The sequence below is a fragment of the Nyctereutes procyonoides genome, unplaced genomic scaffold (genome assembly GCF_905146905.1).
Source record: "Nyctereutes procyonoides isolate TBG_1078 unplaced genomic scaffold, NYPRO_anot_genome, whole genome shotgun sequence".
NCBI classification, from domain to species: Eukaryota; Metazoa; Chordata; class Mammalia; order Carnivora; family Canidae; genus Nyctereutes; species Nyctereutes procyonoides.
Window position 1 is genome coordinate 44,477,647 of NW_026575046.1, and position 24,368 is coordinate 44,502,014.

General features: G+C 43.5%; 1 protein-coding gene across 7 annotated transcripts in view; it reads left to right on the top strand.

The window, feature by feature from the left end:
* Positions 1–24,368, top strand: part of TENM2 (teneurin transmembrane protein 2) — a 1,067,650-nt gene that overhangs the window by 833,512 nt on the left and 209,770 nt on the right. For all 7 annotated transcript variants that reach the window (XM_055325563.1, XM_055325567.1, XM_055325564.1 and 4 more), the window contains one exon: positions 15,870–15,992. In XM_055325563.1, the coding sequence (XP_055181538.1) occupies positions 15,870–15,992 (123 nt within the window). The remainder of the gene's footprint in view (positions 1–15,869; positions 15,993–24,368) is intronic.

The window sequence follows — 24,368 nt, forward strand, 5'->3', positions numbered from 1 at the left end:
AAAAAGGACTTTGTCCTGGGAATGCTTACAGACAGACATTTACAGTAAGATGCCCTCACCACAGCTATCCCAGTGGATCATCTGGTTTGGGGCAGCTCTGTGCCTGATAGCAGGGAGGGAGATGCAATCATTCTGCCAAACAGAGCAGCGATCCCCCAAGGTCCATCTGCCACTCGTCAGCACCTCCACGGCCAGGGCTGACTGGCGAGTGAGTGGAGGGAGGAGCCTGCCCTTCTTGCCATCTCAGACCTGCTGTCCAAAATACCATCTCTAAAAATATCTCCCCTGCCCTAATTGGCATCATGCCTAAAATTTCCACCCTTAGAGTTTATATGTTTGGCTTAAATCATTAATCTCGTCTATAATTGCACATCCATTAATGGTAGAAAATGTGCAGTTGTTGTAGGGAGGACTATGGGTGAATTCATATATTAAGTTCCAACAGATTTGTTTTAAGTTTTATTGAAGTGGCTGATAGTTTGGAAAGCACAGCTCTGAGACAATTGGATGGGAGTCCAGGAAACTTCCAATGTGATGGGAAAGCATTCATACAAATGGCACTGCTCAGTTTGGAGGTGGCAGTGAGTCTCTCTGACAACTGGTCATCTCAGACAGGCAGAACAGACACAGAGCAGGTTCTGGAAGGAGACTAGACAAGCTGAGAAGAAATTTTACCAGCTTTACCATTTTTCTTTGGCCCAAGTCTGGGTCTGGCATTTTTTCCATCTTTCCACACTGGCCTGGATGTCTCTTTTTCAATATTACATCCTCCAGACTGTCTCTGACATCCTACCTGTGTGGGCAGAAACCCCGTACACTGGGAGGGGGGGTTTGGGCTCTCCACCTTCATGGCAATAGACGAGGGGAGCTTGTTCCTTCCTTTCGTGTTCCCTTTCCCTAATTGCTGTCAGACTTGCTTCACCCTAGACCCATGTTGCTCAGACCTGAGCGAGCATCAGCAGAATCACCTACGGAGCTCTGGAGGTAAGCTCTGGAGCTCACCTCTAAGGTCCCACCCCTGCTGTAGTTTCTGATTTGCAGGTCTGGAATGGGGCCCAATAATGTGCATGACTAACAAGTTCTCAGGGGATGCTGATGCTGCCCTGTCTGGGAACCACAGCCTGAAATCACTGGCCCGGACTGTGAGCTTTTTGAGGGCAGCAGTACCTTCATCAGTTTTGCAAGCCCAGAGCCTAGCTCAGCCCTAGGCACAGAATAAATTAGGAAATACTTATTAACAGAGCTCTCCCACATGACACAAGCCTTTGTCCTGTTACAGCTTCAAGGCTCATAACATGAGCACTCTGAATTTGCAGATACCAGGTAAAATGCAGAAAATATTGCCATTTAATATGTTTTTATGCAGTGGCTCTCCGGAATGTTAACAAAGGAGAGGATTCAAGGTGGTAGTCTCAGCAGAGAAAGGGAGGTTTGGGGGCTTTTCTGGAAGCTACATTGGCATGGGAAACACACAGTTTTTACTTAGACCATATATTTGTAGTTGCTTTGGAGAAGGTTGGTGGAAATCAGTAAGAATTTCTGTTCCCATTCCAACTGCACCTCCCAACTGCTGCTTTGTGTTGTCAGTGATATCACACGTGCACAAAATATGTGATTCAGGTCAGCAGGTTTGAGGCTCCTCTTTAAAGCATCACTCCAAAAGGACAGCTTCAAGTCAGTGCAGCAAGGTGGAATCGAATGAGATCAGGGATCTGTGCTTCTCAAAAATGATGCATGGCCTCCCTGCCAAGGTATTTAACCCCTGTAAGTCTCTGTAACCTCTTCTGTAAAGTGAGCCTGGAGACATGATACCTGTTTTGTTACATAGGATTCTGTAGTTTTAATTCGGAAGGCAGGCTCTCTCCAAATTAGGAATGGACTATTTGCTCGTAACCTAGCCAGTTGGAATCTGAAAGATATTTGTCTCCAGATGGACAATGTTATTTCTGACCAGTACACAGAACCACTGTTGCTGGTCAAGCTGTTAACTCTGTGTCCAGCTAAGTGCTTTGCCTGTTTTCCTTCATTTAGTGGGACAACGCCTCTGTGCGGTAGGGAGTTTTAACATTCCCATTTTGCAGATCAGGAAACCAAGGGTTTAAAAGATCAAAAAACAAAAAGCACATTTACCCAGAGACTAACGGCTGGGGCCGAGACCTGGATTTGAAGCAAGGTCTGCCTGTCTCCGAAAGCGAGTCTAACCATCATATTCTGTTGTTTCCATGAATGTATGCGTTAGCCAATGTGCCACAGTGTAGAGTCCAGCCCTCAGGTTCAAGATAGCATTCTTTTTTTTTTTTTGACACTAGTTCTGTGAGAGGCAGAAAGCATTGCAGTTAAGAGTTCTGAGCCAGACTCCTCATTTCAAAGCCCAGCTCTATCACTATTGACAGAATGAGCTTGAGCAAGTTACTCAATCTTTCTCCCATGGTTTCTTCAGCTATAAATGGGTATAATACAACTATTTGTCTCTAGAGCTGTTGTATTAAGTGATTACTATATTTAAATTAGACTATGTAAAGTTACTGCTACTCTACCATACTTGATCTACCAAAAATGACAATTTCATGTCCGCATCTTTAAAGTTTTCAGAACAGAGTCAAGCATTATAGTAAACATCGTATTAGTGTTGGCTGTTCCTCTTACTGAAAATTGCATTGAGGTTTTGCAGTACTGGGGTACAGTAGGTGCTCAATGACTTCTGGTGAATTTATGAATGAAGTAGAGACTGTGGTGTCCAAGAACACCTCTGTGGTGGTGTGGGCTACGGAGACCCATTCCTCACAGGACTGGGTAGAAGGCAGGTGGGGAGGATGGGGCCCTTGGATTCTAACAGTTTCCAGACTCTCTTGACATCACCCAGCATAAGACAGGAGAGCTCTCAGCAGGAAGGACTGACCCCATGGATGCAGTCTCCCTGAAGCTGTGTTTGTCCTCTGGCCCTGAAGAAGTGAAGAAAAACTCACAGGTGGAAGAGGTGGGAGGTTAGGTCTTGTGTTTTGCTTTTATAGAGCTAGAAATACAAGACAGGCATGGGGAAACTTCCTTCCAGCCTGTTCCTCTACAGCTACTCCATTGTTAGACCACCGTAGAGGACAAAAACCACAAATAATGCTTGGTCTGTGGGGACAGAAAGACAAATGTTATAAATTCACATTTCCCTAAGTACAGTAGGTATACCATTAGCAGCACACACAGAGTACAGCCTTGTGTGATTGTGGGCAAATGGCTTTATTTCAATAGTTATGCTTACTTTAATGTATCACAAAGCCTTATAACTAACACATCAAGTGTTCTATTTCACAGATACTATTTTGAGATGAGGCTAAATGGATTAGATTTTTTAAAAGGGGGATTGGTTTTTAGATGTGGTAAGGAAGTAATTGTATGCGTGGAGCTCAGATTTAGTAAAAATCATGAACATGGTCATTGCAGACTGAGATTAGAGAATCACTGACAGGGATTCAGATTCATCTGCACATGCCTGGCTCTGACACTTAGCAGCTCTGTGAGAGGCTAAGTTATCTGTCTAAGCCCCAGTTTCATAATCTGGAAAATGGGAATAATAGTTCCTACTTCAAAGGTTCTCTTTGAAGAATGGTTGGAGGATGGAGATTCACTCCCACCAAAAGGTGCTCCTTATCCAGAGTTTGGTGCACGGAGAAGTAGGTTGATTAGTAAATAAGTCATTACCATCTAAAGCCACAAATGTAAAAAAAAAAAAAAAAAAAAAAAAGCTATAAATGTTGTGAGAAGTGTGGGTACAAAAATACAAAATATCCTGGGAGCATGGGGGAGGAGATAAGCCTAGGAGAATCCTACTAAGCCACAGTAGTCTGCAACTACTCTGTTCAGTGGCCACATATGGCTACTGAACATTTGAAACTTGCTCAGAGGAACGGAAGAACTGAACTTTTCATTTTATTTCACTGTAATTAATTTAAATATTAAAACTGAAGGAATAGAAAATATTTTTCTGTTTAACACACTTATATTGTTTTGAAAGGAACACATTTCATCTTAATCATTGAAGATTTAGCATCTGTGTTGGGTTATGCCCTAAGAAAACACAAACTGAATTTAGGAGACTGAAAAAAAATGGAAAATACCTAATTTTAATGATTGTTAGGTTGGATGCATATTGAACTGATACTATTTTGGGTTAGGAAACATACTATTACATTTGTTTTTACTTATTAATATGGTTACTAGAAAATTTTAAATGACATGTGGCTTGTATTCTATTTCTGTTGAACCAGAGACAGAATGCAAATGATATTCTGAGTAGAGAACTAGAGAAGTGCAGAGGTTAAGACCCAACTTTGGTTCCCTTGAACGATTCTTTCTGACACTTCTAGAGCAAAGCCCAGAGAATCTGCGGACACTGGTTAGGAGGCTATTCCTGAGGCTACAGAAGGACAGTGCTATTGCGGAGAATTAGCCCTAACTATGGGAACTTGATAGAGTTGCCAGATTTAACAAAATTTTTAAAATAGCAACTACCGGCACCTCTTGACCTCGGGCATGTCATATATCTACAAATAAGCCTCAGTGGCTTTATCTATAAAACAGGGATAATAAATACCTACCTTATTAGTGTCCTGTATTAAAGATTAGCTGGAATCAGATAATGCTGAGAGGGGATGCACTTAGAAGCTCAAGCCTAAAAGAGCTGAATAATAAAAACAGGTGGGAGAACTTCACAAATGTGTTCAAGCTTCTTGAGCTCCAAACCTGCCAGTCTGGAACAATCTCTCTCTGTGGCTGGTAGCAGAGGAGACACCAGCCCCCACCTGTAGAGGAATTGGGTTATACCTGGATTGGGATCTTCCAGAGACTGGGGGGTTGAGGGGAGACAAGCCAAAGAGAGGGGGGAGGTTAATAATGAACAATATGGAATGTCTTTCTGCCTTTCTGCTGTCATCACAGTGCTTTGTATAAGCCAAAAGTGCCACAGCACTTACAATGCTGCTACCTGTTGAGAGAAATGTGTACCTTTAGCAGGAAAGAAATGTGTGGGACTTGAGTGTCACATAAAACCCCTGAAATTAGCTCTATTAAGTAAATTGTCACAAACTCAAAATAAGTCTAATTGTGTCATTTATCTAATTGCAGATGAAAATGTGGCTCTTTTTTTATGGGTACAGGTGGCTTGTATTCCGAAAAGAAAATATCCTTTTTGTTTTTCTTCCAGATAAGCTTTCTCTCAGTAAGAAGTTGACCATGTTGATGTTTAAATATATCAGAGGACCAGGACTATTGTATTCTGGGATTTTTATTTCCCACTATGTCATCAGGCTCTGAGAGACAGAACTAATTTTTTTAAAGATTTTATTTATTTATTTATTCGTGAGAGACAGAGAGAGAGAGAGAGAGAGAGGCAGAGACATAGGCAGAGAGAGAAGCAGGCTCCATGCAGGGAGCCCGATGGGGGACTCAATCCTGGGACTCCAGGATCACGCCCTGAGCCGAAGGCAGACACTCATCCTCTGAGCCACTCAGGCGTCCCAGAACTAATTTTTTAATGCAATGTTTCTTTCCATTAGAGTCAAGTCTAAAATGTTTCAGGTTAGGCATGTAAAATCCACTTGACTAAAAACCAGTTAAGAGAAAGATCAAGCCCAATTTGCTAATACAAGATTTCTTATTTCTGAGTTAAAAAAAATCCTTGAAAGAACCATGTCAAAAATTAAAAGTTGAAAGGAACACTGGCAGCCTCCCCGTGTGCCTAATTTGGCTTTGCTGAACAAATGACCAAATTGACATGAGAATTACATACAGGATTTGCTCAGCATCCTTATTTCTTTAACTCATTTCTCACTCCTGAAATATTGCCAAGGCACGTGCTGGAGGGAGCTGTGTCTATATCGACCATGGCGTCCTTGGACCAGGTGGAATTAGAAAAATGGTGATTTTAGATTCTTGTTGTGAATGAGCTTTTGCAGTAGAAGTAATTTGTCATAGAAACCCATGTAATGAAGTCAGGATCAGGAAGGATCATGATACCCCTTTTGTTGACTAGTTTATAAACAGGTTATTTTTGCTCATCCCTTGCCTAGCAAATAAGAGTAATAAAAACTTTAAAAAGGGGAGAGAAGGAGGCTTGGCTGCAGTCCTCTCATTTTCTCTCACAAGGTATTGCATTGCACAAAGGCCTCAGACCTCTCCATCTTTAAGGAGATGGAAGAGGACAGTAGAGAAAGCACCAGACGGGAGAACAAGGTTCAAATCCTGGCTTACCCAGTCATTGGTTGTCATGACCCTGGGCAAGTCATTTCACCTAAGTGAGGCTCAAGGTCACCATCTGTACAAGGTCCAGACCAGATGACCTTTGAGCCCATTAGGACTGTGGCTCTGCCAATTCTGATGTGATGCAGAAAAAGAAGCCAAAAAAGGTTTCTCTGAAAGGTGATTCAGACAAATGGGGGAAGAATATTTAGGTAAATATACATCCTCTGTCTTTACTGGTGCTTCGAGTTGGGCTGACATTTGTCTTGCTCTGAGCTGGAATGGTGCAGTGTTCACATCTTAGGCGTCAGGTTCAAGTCACATCTCCGCCACTTACCAGCTGTATGTTCCTCCAGCTCTCTGAGCCTCAGTGTCTTCATCTGCAAAATGAGTGCCTGGCGCACACTAAGGGTTCAGTGAAACATTAGTCATGATGGCTATCATTGTAATGACAAAATGACCCAAGACCCAGCAGAAAGGGAGACGCATTTCTTGAGTGCCTCCTCTGTGTTTGATAGTGCCAGGTTCTTGCCTCCTTTATACTGCTGCACCCCATGATTTCGGTTTGATCACCCCTCTTCCCACAGTGACATAACTATGGTGGCTGAAAGTGCACATTTGGTTCTATAACCAGTGCCCCCTGCCAGCCTTATCTATATGCCAAATTTCCCATACCACCTCCAGTGTCTCACCTCTAAAATGGGAATAATAATAGTACCCACTCTGGGCTTATCGTATAGGGCAAATATGATAATGCATGTAAAGTTCTTAACACAGGGTTAGACACTGAGTCGGTACCTTCCAAAAATGCTAGCTTTTTATTCTAGCTACAGAAAGTTAAAGCTGAGAGAGGTCAATTAGTTTGCACAAGATCATCCCCTTATGAGTAGTAGTAGCGTGGGGATTTGAACCCTGCTGGGAATGAGTCTATCATCTCAAAGACGCAAGACAGGGAGATGGTTTCTCCTTTCCCCTGTTCCTAAGACACTCCTGGCCTTGCTGCCAGTTTCAGAGGGCTCCCTGGAAACAGTTTGATGGGGGCTGTGGTCCTGCCTGGATTCTGGTATCATATCTGCAACTCAAAGAAGGAAATGAATCCAGATGCTTCTTTCCTCCTTTGCTGCAGCCGAGGGAAGAAACATGCCCTAAGAGTATGACCAGGGCCCTAATTGCCACCTCCCTGACCCCCCTCCCCACTGCCTCTTGCGAAGCCTATTTTTCACAGGAGAGTTTCCCCTCTTTGTTCCAGCACACATTGCACATCTACCAATCGATATGACATCTTATCCTCTAAAACATTCATAATGTCTGTTTCCTATGATTCCGGTGGCCACATGCCGCGTGCAGCCTGCATTGCCTTTCCTTTGTAGTAAGTAGTCTTGTGGACCAGCCCCCTCTTTTACAGGGCTGCCAGTTGCTGTTCTTTAAAGAAAGACAAACAATATTTTTGTTTGGGTTTTCAGCACTGAATGACAAGCTTCGGAAGAAGAAGAAAGATGCGTTTAGGTGTATGTGTGGGGATTGTGGGGATGTGTTTTGCTATCACAAAAGCTCTTAAAATCCAAGACTATGATTTATTTGCTGAATAAAACCTACCGATATTATCATTCTCTAAAGGTATGTTGATCACATGGGTCCTTTCTTAGAGAAAGAAAGGCTTTTATTTTATTTCTTTCCTGGGAAAAATAGCAGCAGGAAAGGGGTAGTCTGGGTGGGAAATGATAGCCTGTGTGGCGAATGGCTCCAGGCGTGTGTTTATCTGGCCAAGGATAAGCTGGCTCAGTGGACAATGGGATGCCTGGCCAGCGTCACCAGTCCTCCAGGGTACATTCCTGGAGACACTGCACAAGGAAAAGACAGTGGCTGTGAGCATGTGTGCCTGTCTGACGTATTGATCTGCCTGGGGATGCTGAGAGCAAAGGGCCTTGTAAGAGGTCACCTGAGCACACCAGCCACCACACACCCACAGTGTCCGGAGTCGCCACCTGCAGTGCACCCACCATAGTGGCGGGAGTGAGGGGCCTCCAGGGGTAGGAGACATACCAGCTCGGGGGCTCCATGCATCCTGAGGCTGCAAGGAGCCCCATTTGTTTCCTCCAAACACAGGAATTGATTAATTTCGTACCACTTCCCACTTGCTGTACTATCCTGAGCCTGTCATGAGAATAGATTAATGCACTGGTCCCTCCATGTGGATTCTTCTTGTCTTGAGAACACACTGCTCCCTGGTCTCAGAGCTGCCTCATGCAACTGTCACCTTGTTCTCATGGCAGATGTGCAGGAGGGACAGAAAGCTTCCCTGCTTTTGTGAGGGATGAGAATCAGGAAGGCAGAGACAAAATCCCTGTTTGAGCACCATGGCTGAAAGATAAGAGAGTGCAGATAGAAGTGTGGATGCAGGTGTATTTCTCCAAAGGCCTCTCTCATTTCCAGTGGTCCTGCCTGGATTCTGGTATCATATCTATGAGTCATGCTTCCTCCTCTGTGTCATTCCTGGGCCATGAGCTTTGCAACCATTTTGGAAGCTGGAAGCTGGACACAGGCAAGTAACTTTACAGAGCATTCTTGGGAGATAGATACACAAATCCCATTACTAGTAAAGGGATTTGTGGGCATAACTTACCTGCAGTGCTTTGAAAAATTCATTCCATTCAGTGTATTACAATAGTGGGGGGTTGGGGTGGATAAGAGAAATCACTTCACCAAGGCGGTTTGAAAGGGATTTTTTTTTTAACTCCTTTAGATTTAAATTTTTTTTAAGTCCTTTAAGGCTTAAGGCATTTCCGAGGATGTTATCCCACATGGTTTTGTTTGTATCTCTTAGGCAGAAGGTAACTTTGGCACTGACAGCGGTATCCTAAAAAAGGTACCATTAATCCACTGCCGTCGGCCCCCTCCTCTTTGAGGAAAAGCATGGAACACTACCACATCCCCAAAGGATGATAAGCAAACTGACCAAGGAAAAAGTCACCAAGCATATTGATCGTTAGCCTGCCTGACTGCAAACTGAGGTTGCCAAACAGATTTATTGTCTATTGACATTCAAGATTCCTTTAAGTTAAATAGCAAGCTGGTTGCTGACCAAGGACAGATTTATTAGAGGACTAATGACTGCTTACAAAGGGAGGTGTCTGTTGCTGAGTGAGCCCTGACAATATTTAGTAAGTAATTCTGTAGCCCACTGCCCTGTTCAGGCTTGGCTAAGTAGTGGTTCACTTAGAGAATTCAAGGCCTAATGGCCACCAGTGAGGACTCTTGACTAAGTCAGGACAGTACAGGGTTTGGGAGCTCTGACTCTACAGTCACATGTGTCTGGGTTTAAGTTCCAGATTCCTGGTTACTGGCTGTGTGATCTTGGTCAAGTCACTAACCTCCCTAAGTTCCAGTTTCCTTATCTAGAAAATGTAGATTGTTAACCCATCACTGAGCGAGAATGGAAATAAATGGGCTTTCATCCTCTTTAGAATCTTCTAGTGCCATTTGATCTCACCCAGATATAAGGTAAATTCTCTCCAAGGGTACCCAGTCCCCACTACCCACCTTCTCCACCACCCACCTTCCCCAATGCCCTGCACTCTCCTTTCCCACTGACCCCACTCCAACCTCAAACACTTGCCCAGATGTAAGCATGAATTTTCTCACTTCCTTTGGGCCTTGGCTCAAGTGTTACCTATCACAGACGCCATCCTTGACCAGTCTACATCTAAGCAAAAAAACTTGCAATTTGCCCTGGCATCCCCAACCTTATTCATACTCTACATTTCACTTGTATGTGTGTAGTTTCTATATCTCCCACTAGAATGTATGTTCTGTGAGAGCAAGGAACTCTTTTGGTTAAGAGTTTTGCTTTGTTCCTGGAGCCTAGAACACACCTAACCCACAGTAGGTGCTCAATAAACATTTGCTGAATGATAAGTAATGAATAAATGACGCAATTAACATAATTAGCCCAATACCTGGCACATTGCCAAAATAAATGTTAATTGTCAGCATCATCATTGAGTAGGCTCATTTGCATGTGTTAATTTTCACTACTGCTTGCAAAAGTGCCTTTGCAGATTGCCTGTGCAAGTTCAGGGTTAGCATTTGTGCATCTGAGCCCTGATTATTCCACTGTGGTTCTTTCCTCTCAGCAGTGGCACTTTTGGAATTGGCTACACTTCCCACGGGAGTCCTGGCACTGTTGTCTAAATTGGCTGCTGCAGGGGCAGGGAGTCCCAGCCTACCTGGTCTCTAAAGGAGCTTTGCTATCATCTCTAAGGCCCTTGTGAATCTGACTGCATGCTGAGCCACGGGACCCAGCAGGCAAGGCTCCCTCCTCCCACTTCCTAAGCTCTGCTTGGCCTCCAGGCTTCCATTTTCAAAGGGAAAGCCCAATCTCTTCCTCCGGTTATGTATCGACAAGCCTGATCTTTAAAGGTACCCCCTGCTCCTGGAGGCCTGCTCTGCAAACACAGAGCGTCCGTGGCCTCCATGTTTGCCCTCTTTGACAAGCAGGGGCTGAGCAGCTCTCTGGGAAGCGCTGCTGACATATTGATTGACTCTCTTGTCAGGTTGATCCTCTGCCAGCCAATGAACATGGAAGGTTCTAAGTGGCACCCAGCAGGGCCCACACATACCCTAATTACTATTTCAGACAACCCCCATTCCAAGCTGCCACTTCTCAGGGCCTAACATCTCCTGTCCTGAGGTTGCTGGGAGTTCTATGACCTGCAACCAGCCCTTCCCCCTTAATTTTCACTTGGATCCCTCTGAGTGTTTCTTTCAGAGCCCCCCAGGCATGAAAACAGGCAACTTCACTAAGAAAACACCACCCTAACTCCAAGTGGGTCTGTTTATTATTCGTACTGAAATCTGGGATCCGTGTGTGGTCCTTCCATCCTGCCTTGGTTCATTTTCAGCACTTGATGAAAGTTTTCTCCAATTAGCCAGAGGGATCCTTGCAGTGTTTGGCTGCCTATCATGTTTTTAGTGGCTGATTTCCCAGCTGCCACCTGGATTACACAAACTTCCACTTGGAGCTTTTCCCCATTCCATCCTTGCTGACCCATGGAGCCCCATTGTTCCATCTGAGGGTCTCTCTGGAGCAGAGCCTGCCAAATCATGATAAATTGTGCATTTTAGCTGTCAGTGGGGGTGAGAAACATAAGGGAGAGGACCTCCCAAACTCATTTCACTTCTGACCCTAGGATGGTTCGAACAGGACCTTTTGGGAATGAGCTACTAGAGCATTTGTGGGGAGTGAGTGAGGGGACCACCCCACTGCATCCAAGAAGTCTCGTTGGAGAAAATGTAAGTTGATGATGCCAACGTTCACCGAAAATCTTGAGACTTTCTAAGTCTGAATCTGAGAGTGGATCACAGCTAAATATATTATGACGTAATATTTAAAGAGCCATTTGCATGGTTGCTGTTCATAGAAGTGAATGTAGTGACCCTAAGTATGGAGCAGTCCTAACTTCTTCTGGCTGGGTCTTAGAGAGGATCCTGACTGAATAAATAAGTAGCTCAAAGAAATGCACAGATGCCTGTTGTATAAAAATGGGATGTCTTACTTTATTTACACGGCAGTCCTTAGCTATAGTTTTGCTTTCTGAGGTTCCCTTATCTATGCTCATCGTGGTCTGGAAGCAGGGGATGCTCCTTCTGATGTGTGGTCAGAAGGTCAGTAGTAGCCTAATGCTACGTCACAGTGCCCACATCATTCGTCTCATCACGTAGACATTTTATCAGCTCATACCATCACCAAAACTAGGGCGAGACAGCACACTAAGATACTTTGAGAGAGACTACATTCACATAACTTTTATTATAGTATAGTTTTATAGTGGTTCTGTTTTATTATCAGTTATTGTTGTAATCTCTTACTCTGCCTAATTTATAGATTGAACTTTCTCATAGGTCTGTGTGCATAGGAAATAGCATCGCCTACATAGGGTCTGGTACTATCTGCGGCTTTAGCATCCACAGGGGGGCTTGGAACGTACGCCCCATAGGTAGGTCGAGGCCATCCTAAGTGAGCATCTCAGTCAGGTAGTCTCAGGCATGCAGTTAAAACAAAGTACCCCAAACTCTCAGCAGCCTGTAACAGTCTATTTCTTCATGCATTCTGTGTTCTCTCACGGGTCAGCCACGGCTCTGAGCCATGTTATCTTCACTCAGCACTGGACCTTGGCTGACCATGTGGCAGAGGGCAAAAAGGCGTACAAAGTGTGTGCCAGGTCATGTGGGCACATCTGAATCCAACAAGATGTGGAAATATAGCCCCTTCACTACAGGTGCTGAATATAGAAGATGGTCATTCATCAACGACAGCGAGATTATCATGAGTTTCAAGAAAGAGACAAGAGTTGCTGAGATCTCATTGCAAAACCAGAATTTGTATCCACATCACTGAAACATGAATCAGATAACCACTTCCCACTGTAATCTTACTCTGATTCTGAAATCCCCCAATGATCAAACCTCATGGTCAACAGTTTCTTCATCTAGGAAATGGGGATTAGGACAGTACCAACTTGAATGTAAACTGTGAATCTTGATGAAGGTAATATCTGTAGAACGTCTCCTCTAGTGCTGGCCAGGGGAGGGGTTTGGGGACTGGCATCAGGTATTGATACACCCTTCCCTGTGCAGACCCATCCCTAGTACTGCCAGCTGTGTTGTATTCCACCCTTCATACCTCTGTATTACGTGGTTTTGATTTGTGAGTGTATAATGTCCTGCAGTCCGACCCCTCATATCTGCCCCCATGTGTCATTATCTATTCTAATAAACATTTATGGAGTGCCTCCTATATTTGAGACACTCTGCTAGATCTTCAGAGGGGTTGTGGATGCTTGATCTCTCTCCAGCCCTCAGCAGCCATTATTCCACCTGTAAAGGGAAACCTTCTCAAAAGGTAAAGGGAGAGATTGATGGGGAGATGGATTTCTTAGCCCTAGCCATAGAGCAAATCAGTAGCAGAATAAGAAACAGAGTTCTCATTAGTCAGGAAACTCATTTACTTCACAGCTCCCCTGGGTCTTTATCCTAAGGACAGTTTAGTCCATCCCCATAGGCCAGAAAGATGTTCTCATTTTCATGCTCAAGTAAGAGAGATGGAATAACTGATAAAGAAAAAAAAAGTACAAACAAAAGCCTATTTCAGCCTCCCTCCCAAAAAAAAAACAAAAGAAGGTGGTTATACCCCTGATATAATTCTCACTTATTTACTTAGCATTCAATTCAACAACAGAAAATATGCCCAAACTTGAGTTTCATTTTTGTTGCCTCACTTCTGCTGGGATGACAGAGCTTCCGCTCAGCAGATTTGGCTTTTCCCCTTTTCTCATCTCCCTCTCACTTTATTTTTTTTCTTTTCACTTCGGGGAGCTGTCTGAGCAGTTACTTGTATACTCTGACCCTAACCCTTCTCACCCCATCTCTAGTCTTCTTGTTTTCAGACTACTTTTTTTTTTTTTAATAAAGAGATGCTGTGGAACCCAAAACAGAAAGGGAAGGGCAAGCATCTCTGAAAGTAGAGAGAGAACGCGGTTTCATGAATGCCTCCTTTCTGTGCAGTAAGATGAGGGTATTATTGTGTGCTCGCTGTTCTCTCCAAGTTGACCGTAGCAGTATGTTCCTCACCTTGGAAGGCCAAGGCGGGGTATTAGAAGAGGGGAACAGCTTTGAAAAGAGGTCTCATGTTGCTGGGGCACTGAGGGCGGGGGGGGCGGGGTCATCATTCTTGCCTGATAGACCCACTGCTTCCTTCCCTGGATGCGAAAATCAAAGCTTTGTTAGGCCTGAACCCTGGCTACAGCTGCAGTACCTGTCCACATCTATCTTAAAACAGAGGGAGACCCTACGTGAAAGAACTACCCCTCCCCAAGCAGCAGCAAGCTGGCTCAAGGCAAGCCCCAAGAACCCAACAGCAACATTAAAAAAGGAATCCTTTTAAAATAGCTAATTCCTTGGCTCCCTTCACCTGGTAATTACAAATCAGAAGCTATCGTTATCTTGAAGCAGCCACGATTAGTTCTCATTTCCTGACCTCTGTACAGTGAAAATATGTCATTATTTGAGGCAATAGAATCCGGTCTCTTCAAGTGAGTGACCTACATATAACGGATAAACTGCAGGAGAAAATTAGGTGTTACCTTGACGGAAAGTGTACAGTAAATGTCACTTATTCTTATTAGTATTTATCATCTCATAGAGTTGCCTTGCACTTCAAAGTAACGTATAGGAAAGAAAAAAAAAACGTGGCTCTGAGATGGGGAAGTATGTAAGAAAAAAGCAGACACACACACAGGAACGCCTTGGCACCTTAATCTTCGGCCATCAATCTGAGCTGTATTGTTTGAAGATAGGTTTTTAACCTTAATAGAATGCAGCCTGACTTTAAGTGGTGGTAGGCATGCAGAATTAATTGCTGTGTGAACAATTTCCTAAGCATTGTTAATTGCGTTTCCTGTGGTTAATTGTTTCTCCCATCCCGCATCATCCTCAGAACTTTTCCCTGTCAACAGCCCCTTCTCGCTGCAGTGCCAGAACCCGTAGCAACAGCATCAACCTGTGTCCGTTTGGAATGCCAGACAGAGTGTGGTTATTGTTTAAATGAGCAATATGCAGGGGAATGAACTCCGTATTTATTTGCAAATGAAGCGTTTTCTTAGATAGAGACTTTGAAAGAATACAGGTGTTTGGGGTTTGCCTTTTATTCCAGGTCGTAAAAACAACTCACCCAGAAGCATGGGACCTGGGGTGAATTGAGCTTGCTAAACCACCTGGAAAGTGGGGAGCTGGCACACTGTGACAGGGAAGACCTAAGGAAGGAAGGAAGTTTGTGTTTGGAGGTGTGCGGTGCACATGGAAGTAAAGCAAGGGTCGGACAGACGTGCTTGCCTCCTTAGCAGAGACAGCGCCTTGGTGCTCTGGCTCCTTCCGACTTGTGGGAAAGTGCAGGTGTGGGTGCAGGATGTGAGAGAAAAGAAAGCGTCGTCGTACTATTTTCAGGAAAGGATCCCATTCCACCACCACCCCCAAGCTTTTTCTACAGTGGGCTGAAAGGTATGCACTTGGCAGAAAGAGAGGTGGATTGGAAAGATGGTTGGAAAGTCAGGAATAGAAAGGTGAGCTGTCCAGAGGGCCAGTACAGCTACAGACGCTGCTTGCTGCACTGCCATAGTCACACCACCAAACAGGGCCCATTTGGGTAGGCTCGTTTCGAACCCAATTTATGTTTTGAGTAGTGTGGGCGAAGCTGTTAGACCACCCATCTAACAACAAGGCGTCCACAGTGTGGGAGAGACTGGATGTGATGAAGCAGTATCTCTGACAGTGATCCCAGAGGGGCATCTTCCCCTCTTTGGCAGCACCATTCAGAAGGTCTGAACGAGGGTTCCTCCTCCCCCCTTACCCACCACGGGGGTCCTCTCCCCCAAGGCTCTGAACAGCAACCCAGGGAGAGGAGTCCTAACCACCCAGAGCTACTTTGCTTTCTACATTTAGCTAATCCCTGCGGCCTGGGGCAAGCCGGTTTTGAACCGCAGCTTCCTTAAAAGGCAATCACTTGGAAAAGGCACCTGGCCCTCCCCCTTGACATTTGCATTGCTGAATTATCTATTCATATTTTCATTACTTTGTCTCTCCTGCAGCAATGCATCTGCTCGGACTCAATTGGCAACTGCAGCCGGCAGATGGACACACCTTTAACAATGGGATAAGGACCGGCTTACCAGGAAACGATGATGTGGCAACAATGCCATCTGGAGGCAAAGGTGAGGTTACAGCTGCTGCTTGCCCTCTTGAGGTCACAGGAAAATTCAGAGCTCCCGCCAACTGGTTCAGGTTTTCTAATCCGAATCTTGGAAGGTACGCAAAAAGGAAAAGAAAGGGAGGACCACAATCGTCGCCTTTCCTGGGTGCCCCTGTTCAAAGCTGTTTGCTGTTCCTGTCTGTTAGCTGTATTTGGCTGGAGTCACTGGGAGTTGGCACAGTGCCGGCTCAGTGCGATGTGCATACCTATGCTATCTGGAGCGACTTGAAAGCCTCCCAAGGCCTGGGCAGAAGCAGCAGCAACAGCAGCAGCTGGAGCGGCAGCAGCAGCAGCAGGAGAAAGTCCTGCCTAATCAAGAAAGCCGAGAGCAGCAGGCAGCACATGCCACTAGACCAGAGCCCTCTCCCCAGAGGAGAGATGCAGCCTCCCCGGGGAGGAAGTGCTGCCTGGCATGAAAGAGAGAGATTCCGAGCTGTTCCGCTTTGGGAGAGAATAGTAAAGAGTTTTGACAACTCAGGAACAAAGCTTCTCTTCTCAGAACAGTAAAGAGGACAATGGAAATGTTTATTGAAGCAATCAAACAACTGTATTCTTGCAGGAAAAAAAAAGTTGGTGCTAACAAGGTGCTAAAAAGGAATGGAGAAAACAGGACTGTGGGGAGGCAGAACGTGGGGCAGTTAATAAAGCAGCAGCAGCCAGTGGTGCAGCCGGGCACACTGGCATCCCGGGCACGCGGTGGGCTGTGCTTAATTCAGGATGGAAACCACCAACAGGGCAGATGGTATGGAAGGGCTTCTCCAAGACTCTTCCACTCTGCCTCCTTGCACATCTGGGCAGTTTCCCCCCACATTTCTGAGATATTTCGGAAAGAAAGGAAGTAAGGTTTATTGGACACCCGATCTGTGCCGAGCTTAGCACTGCTTGATTCCAACAGCTTTAACAGGAGGGAAATCATCTCAGGGAAACCAAGGCCCAGGATGTTTTAGAAACTTTCCCCAAATCAAACATGTAGGCAGGTACAAATTTAAACTCAAGTCTGTGCCTTGTGCATCTTTGGGCAAAATGTTGGCATTTTCCTTGGCTCAATCATTTTCCACAGAGAAGATTCCAGAATTCATCTTCCCTCAGAGGTGTAGGTTAGTCATCCTGAAATGCTAATGTTGCTTAAATTATTCTCCTCAGAGTTGTCCTAATGGCTTCGAGTGTGACTTTTTTGTCTTTTTATCCAATCTTCAAGAATCGCTTTGCTCATCTATCCCAATCATAACACTAAATTACCTTTAAGTAAGCATGAAAAAGTTTTATCTGAGGATGAAATTATATGCTTTCCATTACCAGGTAACTGAAAACTAGACCTAAAAATGGAGAGTGTGTTTGACCTTAATGGACCATGTTCTGCCTTAACTGACCGAAAAGTCCAGAGCTGGATTTCTTGGCCTCTGTGCAGTCCGTTCACCTCTAGTACTTGACACCATCCTCAACTCCCGTTTCCTTTATGATGGTGGTTCTCTGCAGGGTGTGTTTGGCTCCTAGGGGACATTGGGCAAGTGTTCGAAAACTTCTTTGGTCTTCCCAGTTAGAAGAGGGGCAACTGGCATTTAGCAGGGAGAGGCTGAGATGCAGTTAAACATCCCATGGTACTCTGGGCAGCCCCTATAGCCAAGAACAGTCCTGCCCAAGAGGTCCACAGTGCTGCTCTTTAAGAGATGCTGCTTTAGGGGAGCATCTGCCTTGTTTGATACATAAACATTAATCTACAAGTCAGCAGCACCCAGTCCTTCGAGAAGGCAGGACATACATTTGAAAATGAATATGCATATTTGCTCATCAGGCACAGGATATATTTCATATGTGTCTACGTTCCGAAGTTACACACAAATGCTTTTTAAATAGGGTCTTTTACCAAAGAGAATTACTGATAGGCATTAACTTCCATAAATCAAGGTCAGCCACTCTATGCATTCGTGATTAAGCTTGGTTTCCAACTCACCCCCCACGTGAGCATCCCGCACCAGCAAGACAGAAGATTCCTGTAGAGAACAAGTCCTCACTAAGAGTACGGTATCTGTAAATTAACAAATGAAGAAACATTTACCATGGTGTCTTTGGAAAGACGAGAATTTCCCTCCTCAGATGTGGTGTGCTTTTGAAAATGTTGTGGAAGTCATGTAACATCACTAGTTCCTTTCCAAATGAGTTATGAGGCAGAACAGTGGTGGCCAAATTGTTGTCCAATGAATTTTGTCAATAGGACTTTTATGAAAAAGTGTTAGAATTTAAACTGCTTAAACTTGAAAGAAAACTGGGAATATCTCCTTTCTGAACACCAAGATAGTACTCTTCTTATGACTGATGATCGCAGATCTCTTAAGCTGTTGTAAACTTTGGTTTAAAAAATAACTAGAAAGATTTTCGTTTTCTCACACCCACTTACATCTTTTTTTAAAAGTGACCTCAGGGTCTTCCCTCCTCCTCAGTCCCCAATTCTATACATTTAGATAAACTGAATCAATTCCAATCGACTAGTTTTCCAGTGTTTCAAAGAGACAATCAAGATATATTGGCAATAAGTTAATTAAATAACACCCCCTCCATTTTTTTTTGCGGTATACGATAATCCTTCACTCCGATAATGTTTTAATCAAGATACACCACACATTGCCAGGGAGGTTAATCTTATTAAGCAATTACTGGGTAAGTATCCAGCAGAAGCAAATTAAAATGTAAGCAAAACAAGGGTATGTGAGTTCCATCTAAGATGGCACATCGATAGAGATTTCATTACTTGGTCTTTAGGAGTGTTTACTTTGCTCAGATTTGGGAAGGAGCCTAATAGACAGAGCAGCCTACAGACTCTGATATGTTAGTGGAAGCAAAGCACTTGATTAATTAGTTAGGAGAGTATGTTCTTTGGGCTTTGTCTTCCTTTTCCGTTTGTTGTTGTTTATCATTTATTTTTTCTCCATTCTCTCTTTCAATTAAACCTTACTGTGGGTGGTTTGGTGGTTGGGTTTCACATCAAGGAAAGGGAGCCCACAGACTGCCAGAATCACTCACCATCTCAAGTGTATTTCTATGTTAAAAGGAATGAACTCATACATCTTCATTACAAGAGCACAGAGCACTTTTTCTATAGATCTGGGATTAGATAAGCCTTGAGAACGAAGATTCAATACAGTGTTCTGACCTGGTCAGATAACATAAGGGAATCCAGTTTGATTGGCTAGGCCCAGAGGCAAAGAATACAAGAGCTTTTAAAGGGCACATCATATGTAGCCAATTTGTGCACTGGTCGTAAGAAAGAATAAACTCCCAAGTAGAATTTCATGGATCATTCTCAAAATCTATCCTTCATTTTAAATTCAAGGTGTCCTCTATATCAGGGGTCAGAAAACAACATCTCATGGACCAAATCAGGCCAGCCACATGTTTTTGCAAATAAAGTTTTATTGGAGCACAGCCGTGTTCATTCATTGCCTATGGCTGCTTTTGCGCTATAGCAATGGAGCTGAGTAAATGCAACAGAGACAAGCTGGCCCACTAAAGCCTAAAGTATTTGTTATCTGACCCATTATGGAAGTTTGCCCAGTGCTCTGTATCATTTGCAAACCCGTTTCTATTTTCCTTGGACTGTTCTGCAACTACAAGGTATAGGAGATAAAGCAGGTGAAGCCCAACTCCCTTTCCTTCTTGAACAAGTGATGGGCGTATTTTTGGTAACATTGCATTGACAGATCCTCTGTAATAGAATACTCTAGAGTTAGTCCAGTTGGTTACAACTGCCAGCTCCCTCACTTAGTGGCATGAACACAAGCAGGCCATTTTCCTCCCTTAGCCCCCGATTCCTCATCTGTATAGTGGTACCCCTCACTCTCTTGGCATCCTGCATAAGTGAGACGATGTTTGTGAAACACAGTGTGTGATATTGGGCACTTAATAAGAGATTTGTGAATATTAGTTGTCGCTGACATCATTATGACATCTCAGTTGCTCCATTTAATGGGCATCCACGGGCTGCCACTTCTTATGAGGTGTTGTATTTTCCAAAGGTGAAGGCTGCCAAGATAGATGATCGTTCTGCTTCATCTTTTCCCCTCACCTTCTAAGAATTAGAACAAACCCAGATGTAAAGACTTCTTCCAAACATTTGCTTGATGAGGTCAGTGGGAAGCAAGACTTCCCATTCAAAAGGGCCAATGTGCAAAACAAGCTGGCCCATTCCCCATAGCATTATTTGTCTCACTGCCGCTTGTGTTCCATCACTGCCAGCCTGTCTGTTTTAAGCCCCACCATTCTCGGTTTATAACTTCAGCTGTAAACATTTATTTGTGCCTGGAGCACATTTCTTTCCTACCCTTTGAAAAAAAAATCAGAATTTCCAGATGGTATGCAAGTTGGAAAAAAATGGCAAAGACTGTTATTCTGTTTAGAAACATGTTTTTCTACACTTGCCCTTTCAGCAAAAACTTCATAATGATTTTTACTAGTTGGCTTAATGCATGGTACTAGGAGCCAGATTAGCAGGGAGGTTGGTAATTCTTCCTCTGGCTCTTGTCAGCCTCTCAATGAACACAGCCCAGGGTTTCAAAATGATCACTTCCCTACATGGGGCTTTTTCAAAGTCAGTGAAGTTCCCAGAAGGGCGAGGGGTGGTTATGTTTGAGCCAACCATTACAGTACTGCACGTCTACTGGCAAATATACCAATAGCTTACGTACCAATGCGACAACTCCACTCATTTTGGAGGCCATCTTACTCTCCCTTTGTTACAGAGGAGTATTGCTTAAGCACTTCATATTGATGATTTTAGCTTCTGATTACTACCCGCCACCCCATTCTAAGTTGTATAGTTTCTGTTCTACGTGACATCCTTGTGGCTTGCTTGACATGGGTATTAATATCAAGATCATCAATTTCCCTTCTTAGTACATTTGTCCTCACTTCTGTTGGCACATTTCTCTTTCAGAGTTGACTTGTACACCCAGAGGTGGTCTCTAATCTGCTTGGATGTCTCTTTGTATGTCTTGTACTTAGCCCAGTATCTGAGAAGCAGTCAGTATAGTGATTAGATACTTGGGTTCTGGAAGCAGTCGGACAAGGCTCTTGATCCAGCTCCACCACATAAATGCTATATGACCTTAGGCAAGTCACTGTATTTTCATAGTCCTCTAATCTGAAAACCGGAAAAATCATAAAGGTATCAAGAGATTACATGGCCAGCAGTAACCACTCAGTAATTTGTAGCTGCTATAAATAACACTAATAAACTAAACTACTTATTAATGCAGAATCATGTTCACCTGAATGGTCAGATATATAAATATCTGTTAACACCCATAGTGGCAAAGAGTTGGCCATTTTTATCTAAGGTGACAAATTGAGGTTTCAAAAGATGTAAAGGCCACATGTAGTCCTAAGAGCTGAAAGATTTTATAAAAATCATTATTCCTGTGTGATGTTGTGAATACATCACGGGAGCAGTGAATGCTCAGGATAGAAATCTATTCCTGAAGAATAGCCAGCCAGCAGTAGGGTGAAGGCTGATGGGCTGCTGATGACTCAGATGAGCTCTAGTGTAAGGCAGTGAATCTAATGTCCTTAGGAGAATCTTTTTTGCCTATCTCTTGGTTAAACAGAACGCTCAGATGGTTGTCCTGATTCCCAAATAAATGGAAACGAGGTGTAATGACTGAAGCAATATTCTGAATTCAACTTTATTTGCAATAGATAAAACTATGTGAGGCAGAATAATCTGCAAGGCAGATTTATGCTGAGGTGCCTCTGGAGTTCAGTTAAGTTTAGGAAGTATTAATATGTGGCTTCATTTCCCTGGTTTGACTATGAGTCCATTCCCGTTATCACTTGTTTGGGGAATAGTCTTGCTGTTTCCAAAAATGAATTATGGCAACATTTTCTGAAATGATTAGCTCCTAATGTGGCTATGGAAGGCTGTCGTTTTGCTTGACATCAGTCTTATTTAACTGGTTGGGATTTTAGGTACATGTTTCTGAAATAGGCAATAGATTCACATTTACATGAGCAATCTTCCATGGAGTTATAGAGGTGGACTATCCTATAATATTGATCACTAGAGTGTTGCCTCAAAAATCCCAGAAATCTCATCTTTAAGCTGGAGATGAACCAGCCAGAACCATCATGAAGCATCTGCTTCTTAGGGCAAAATGATCACCATCTCTACTTTTCGTCCTGGACCTCATAGGCAGAGAGCAAAGTTTAACGAGGAAGCTGAAGTTCAGGGAGATGCAGGCGGGACTTGGTTCTACTGGCCAGGACACAGAGCTCAGTCACTACCCAGAACCTAAGGATGGTGGCCAGACTTTCAGTGAATGATTGTGGAATGGCTATTTAAATCTTCTCCTGATGCCACCAATTCAAGCCCACACCGGGTTCATGGCATCTTGCCCTGCTGTCTGGATAAGGGATAATGGGAGTATGACATACATTCCCACTTTTAATATTGACCGGAAATTACCTAGTGCTATAGTAGATGCTTGACAGATATTTGTTGCATGAAGTGAAGTATGAATAAATGACCTACACCACATTGCTTGAGATATTCATTAGTTATTATTAAAGCAAATCTTCCAGCTTTTTGCTATGCGGGCTCCACAGAGTTGTCCACCTGAGAAGCAGCTAGAGTCTACATCAACACCTGCAATTTGGAGCACATGAACTTGTGACTTTGTTTTTCCAGTCCTTAGCAGCTTCATTCATGTGACAGGTCCTTTCCTTGTCTGTAGACATATCAATCACTCACTGAGTACTGATTTCTGCTACTCTGGAAAGGGACTTCCTGTTTCACTGAGTCCTACCTCACCCCTTGGCCCTTTCTTAGTTCATTTTGCCTACACTAGTTCACTGTGCCTATATAGGCAGCCTGTATTTTAATTAGACCAACACAAATGTATACTCCAAATCTGCAATAAATAATTACAGCTGTGTTTAGGTAGCACAACATGTGGGTAGAAAGATGCAGAAGTACCACAAATTGGGTGCTGCATATGTTATCCTGGTTAATCCTCAAACAACCCTGTTATACAGATGAGTGGACAAACCCGAAGAGGGGGAGTGGTTAGCCCAAAGGCACACAGCTAGGAGTTGTCAAAGCTGGGATTCAAAGCCAGGGTGGATAGTTCCACTGTGCAACATGCCTCCTGAGGTTTCAAATCTCAATAAGGGTATACCTGCTCAGGGAGGGTGATGAAGATGGAAACTTTAATTACTTTGTTGCCTTGTTGCCTGTCTCTCAATGACACCCTGTTAAGAATTAGCCCATGTTTGTGGTCCTAGAATGGTTAGCAGGGCCAAGGGGAGCTCAGGTTCAGATCCTTCTTTGTGGGACTGGGAGCCTGGCTCAGGCTGCTGTCCTTTTTGACCTTTGAGAGCAGCGCAGATCTTCGCTCCTGGGCACCAGCCCAGGGACTTGCTCTCCTGGGAGAGTCACAGAGAAAGTTCCCCACATTGGCCCCACAGTTTACAAAAGCCACCTTTCCTTTTTATCTCTCTTGAGGCAGTCTCTACATCACTTTTTTTTTCTTTTTGGTTGTTTTTAAAATTACAGAAGTTCTGCACACCCATTTGAAAGAGGTTTTGTAAGTATATAGAAAAAGCTTTTTTCCCTTGGCCATAAAGAATGTCAGTGTAACAGTTGGCAAATCTGAATCAGATCTATAAATTACAAATAGCATTGTATCAATGTTAATTTTCTGTTTTTGAGAACTGTATGGTAGTTCTGAAAAAAAGTTAATCTTGTTTTTAGGAAAAATGCATAGAAATATTGGGAGGTAGCTTAGTCTCAATATTTCAGAAAAAAATAGAATAATAGAACAAATGTGTATTAAATTTATGGAACTATTGATGAATTATATGCAGGACTTCCTTGTACTATATTTTTAAATTTTTCTGTAAATCTGAAATTATTTCAAAATGAAGATTTTATATATAAAAGTAAATATTTGTGATTTGTGAGCAGTAGTGAAAATTTCACTCTGTAAAAGCATAATTCAGTTGCATATCTGAAGAATTTCATTTGAAAGTAGTAACTAGCTTTTAACAGTAATGGTAACTTACATTAAATGAATTTATTAAAAGTGAAATCTCCTTCACTTTCTATTAGTCCCTCTTCCCTCCCACGGACAACATACACACACACACACACACACACACACACACACTTACACCCTTTGTAGCATGTACCCCAACCCCCCGACTTTGTAGAACACAGTAGACTCCAATAGAATTCCCCTTAAGATGTCTGTGGGTTCAAACCACTCTCATGTAGACAAGGACCCTGAGATGTGGGGGCTAGATTGGCCTCAAACTAGCCAGCTGCTTAGTAGCAAAGAAGAGAGTTCAA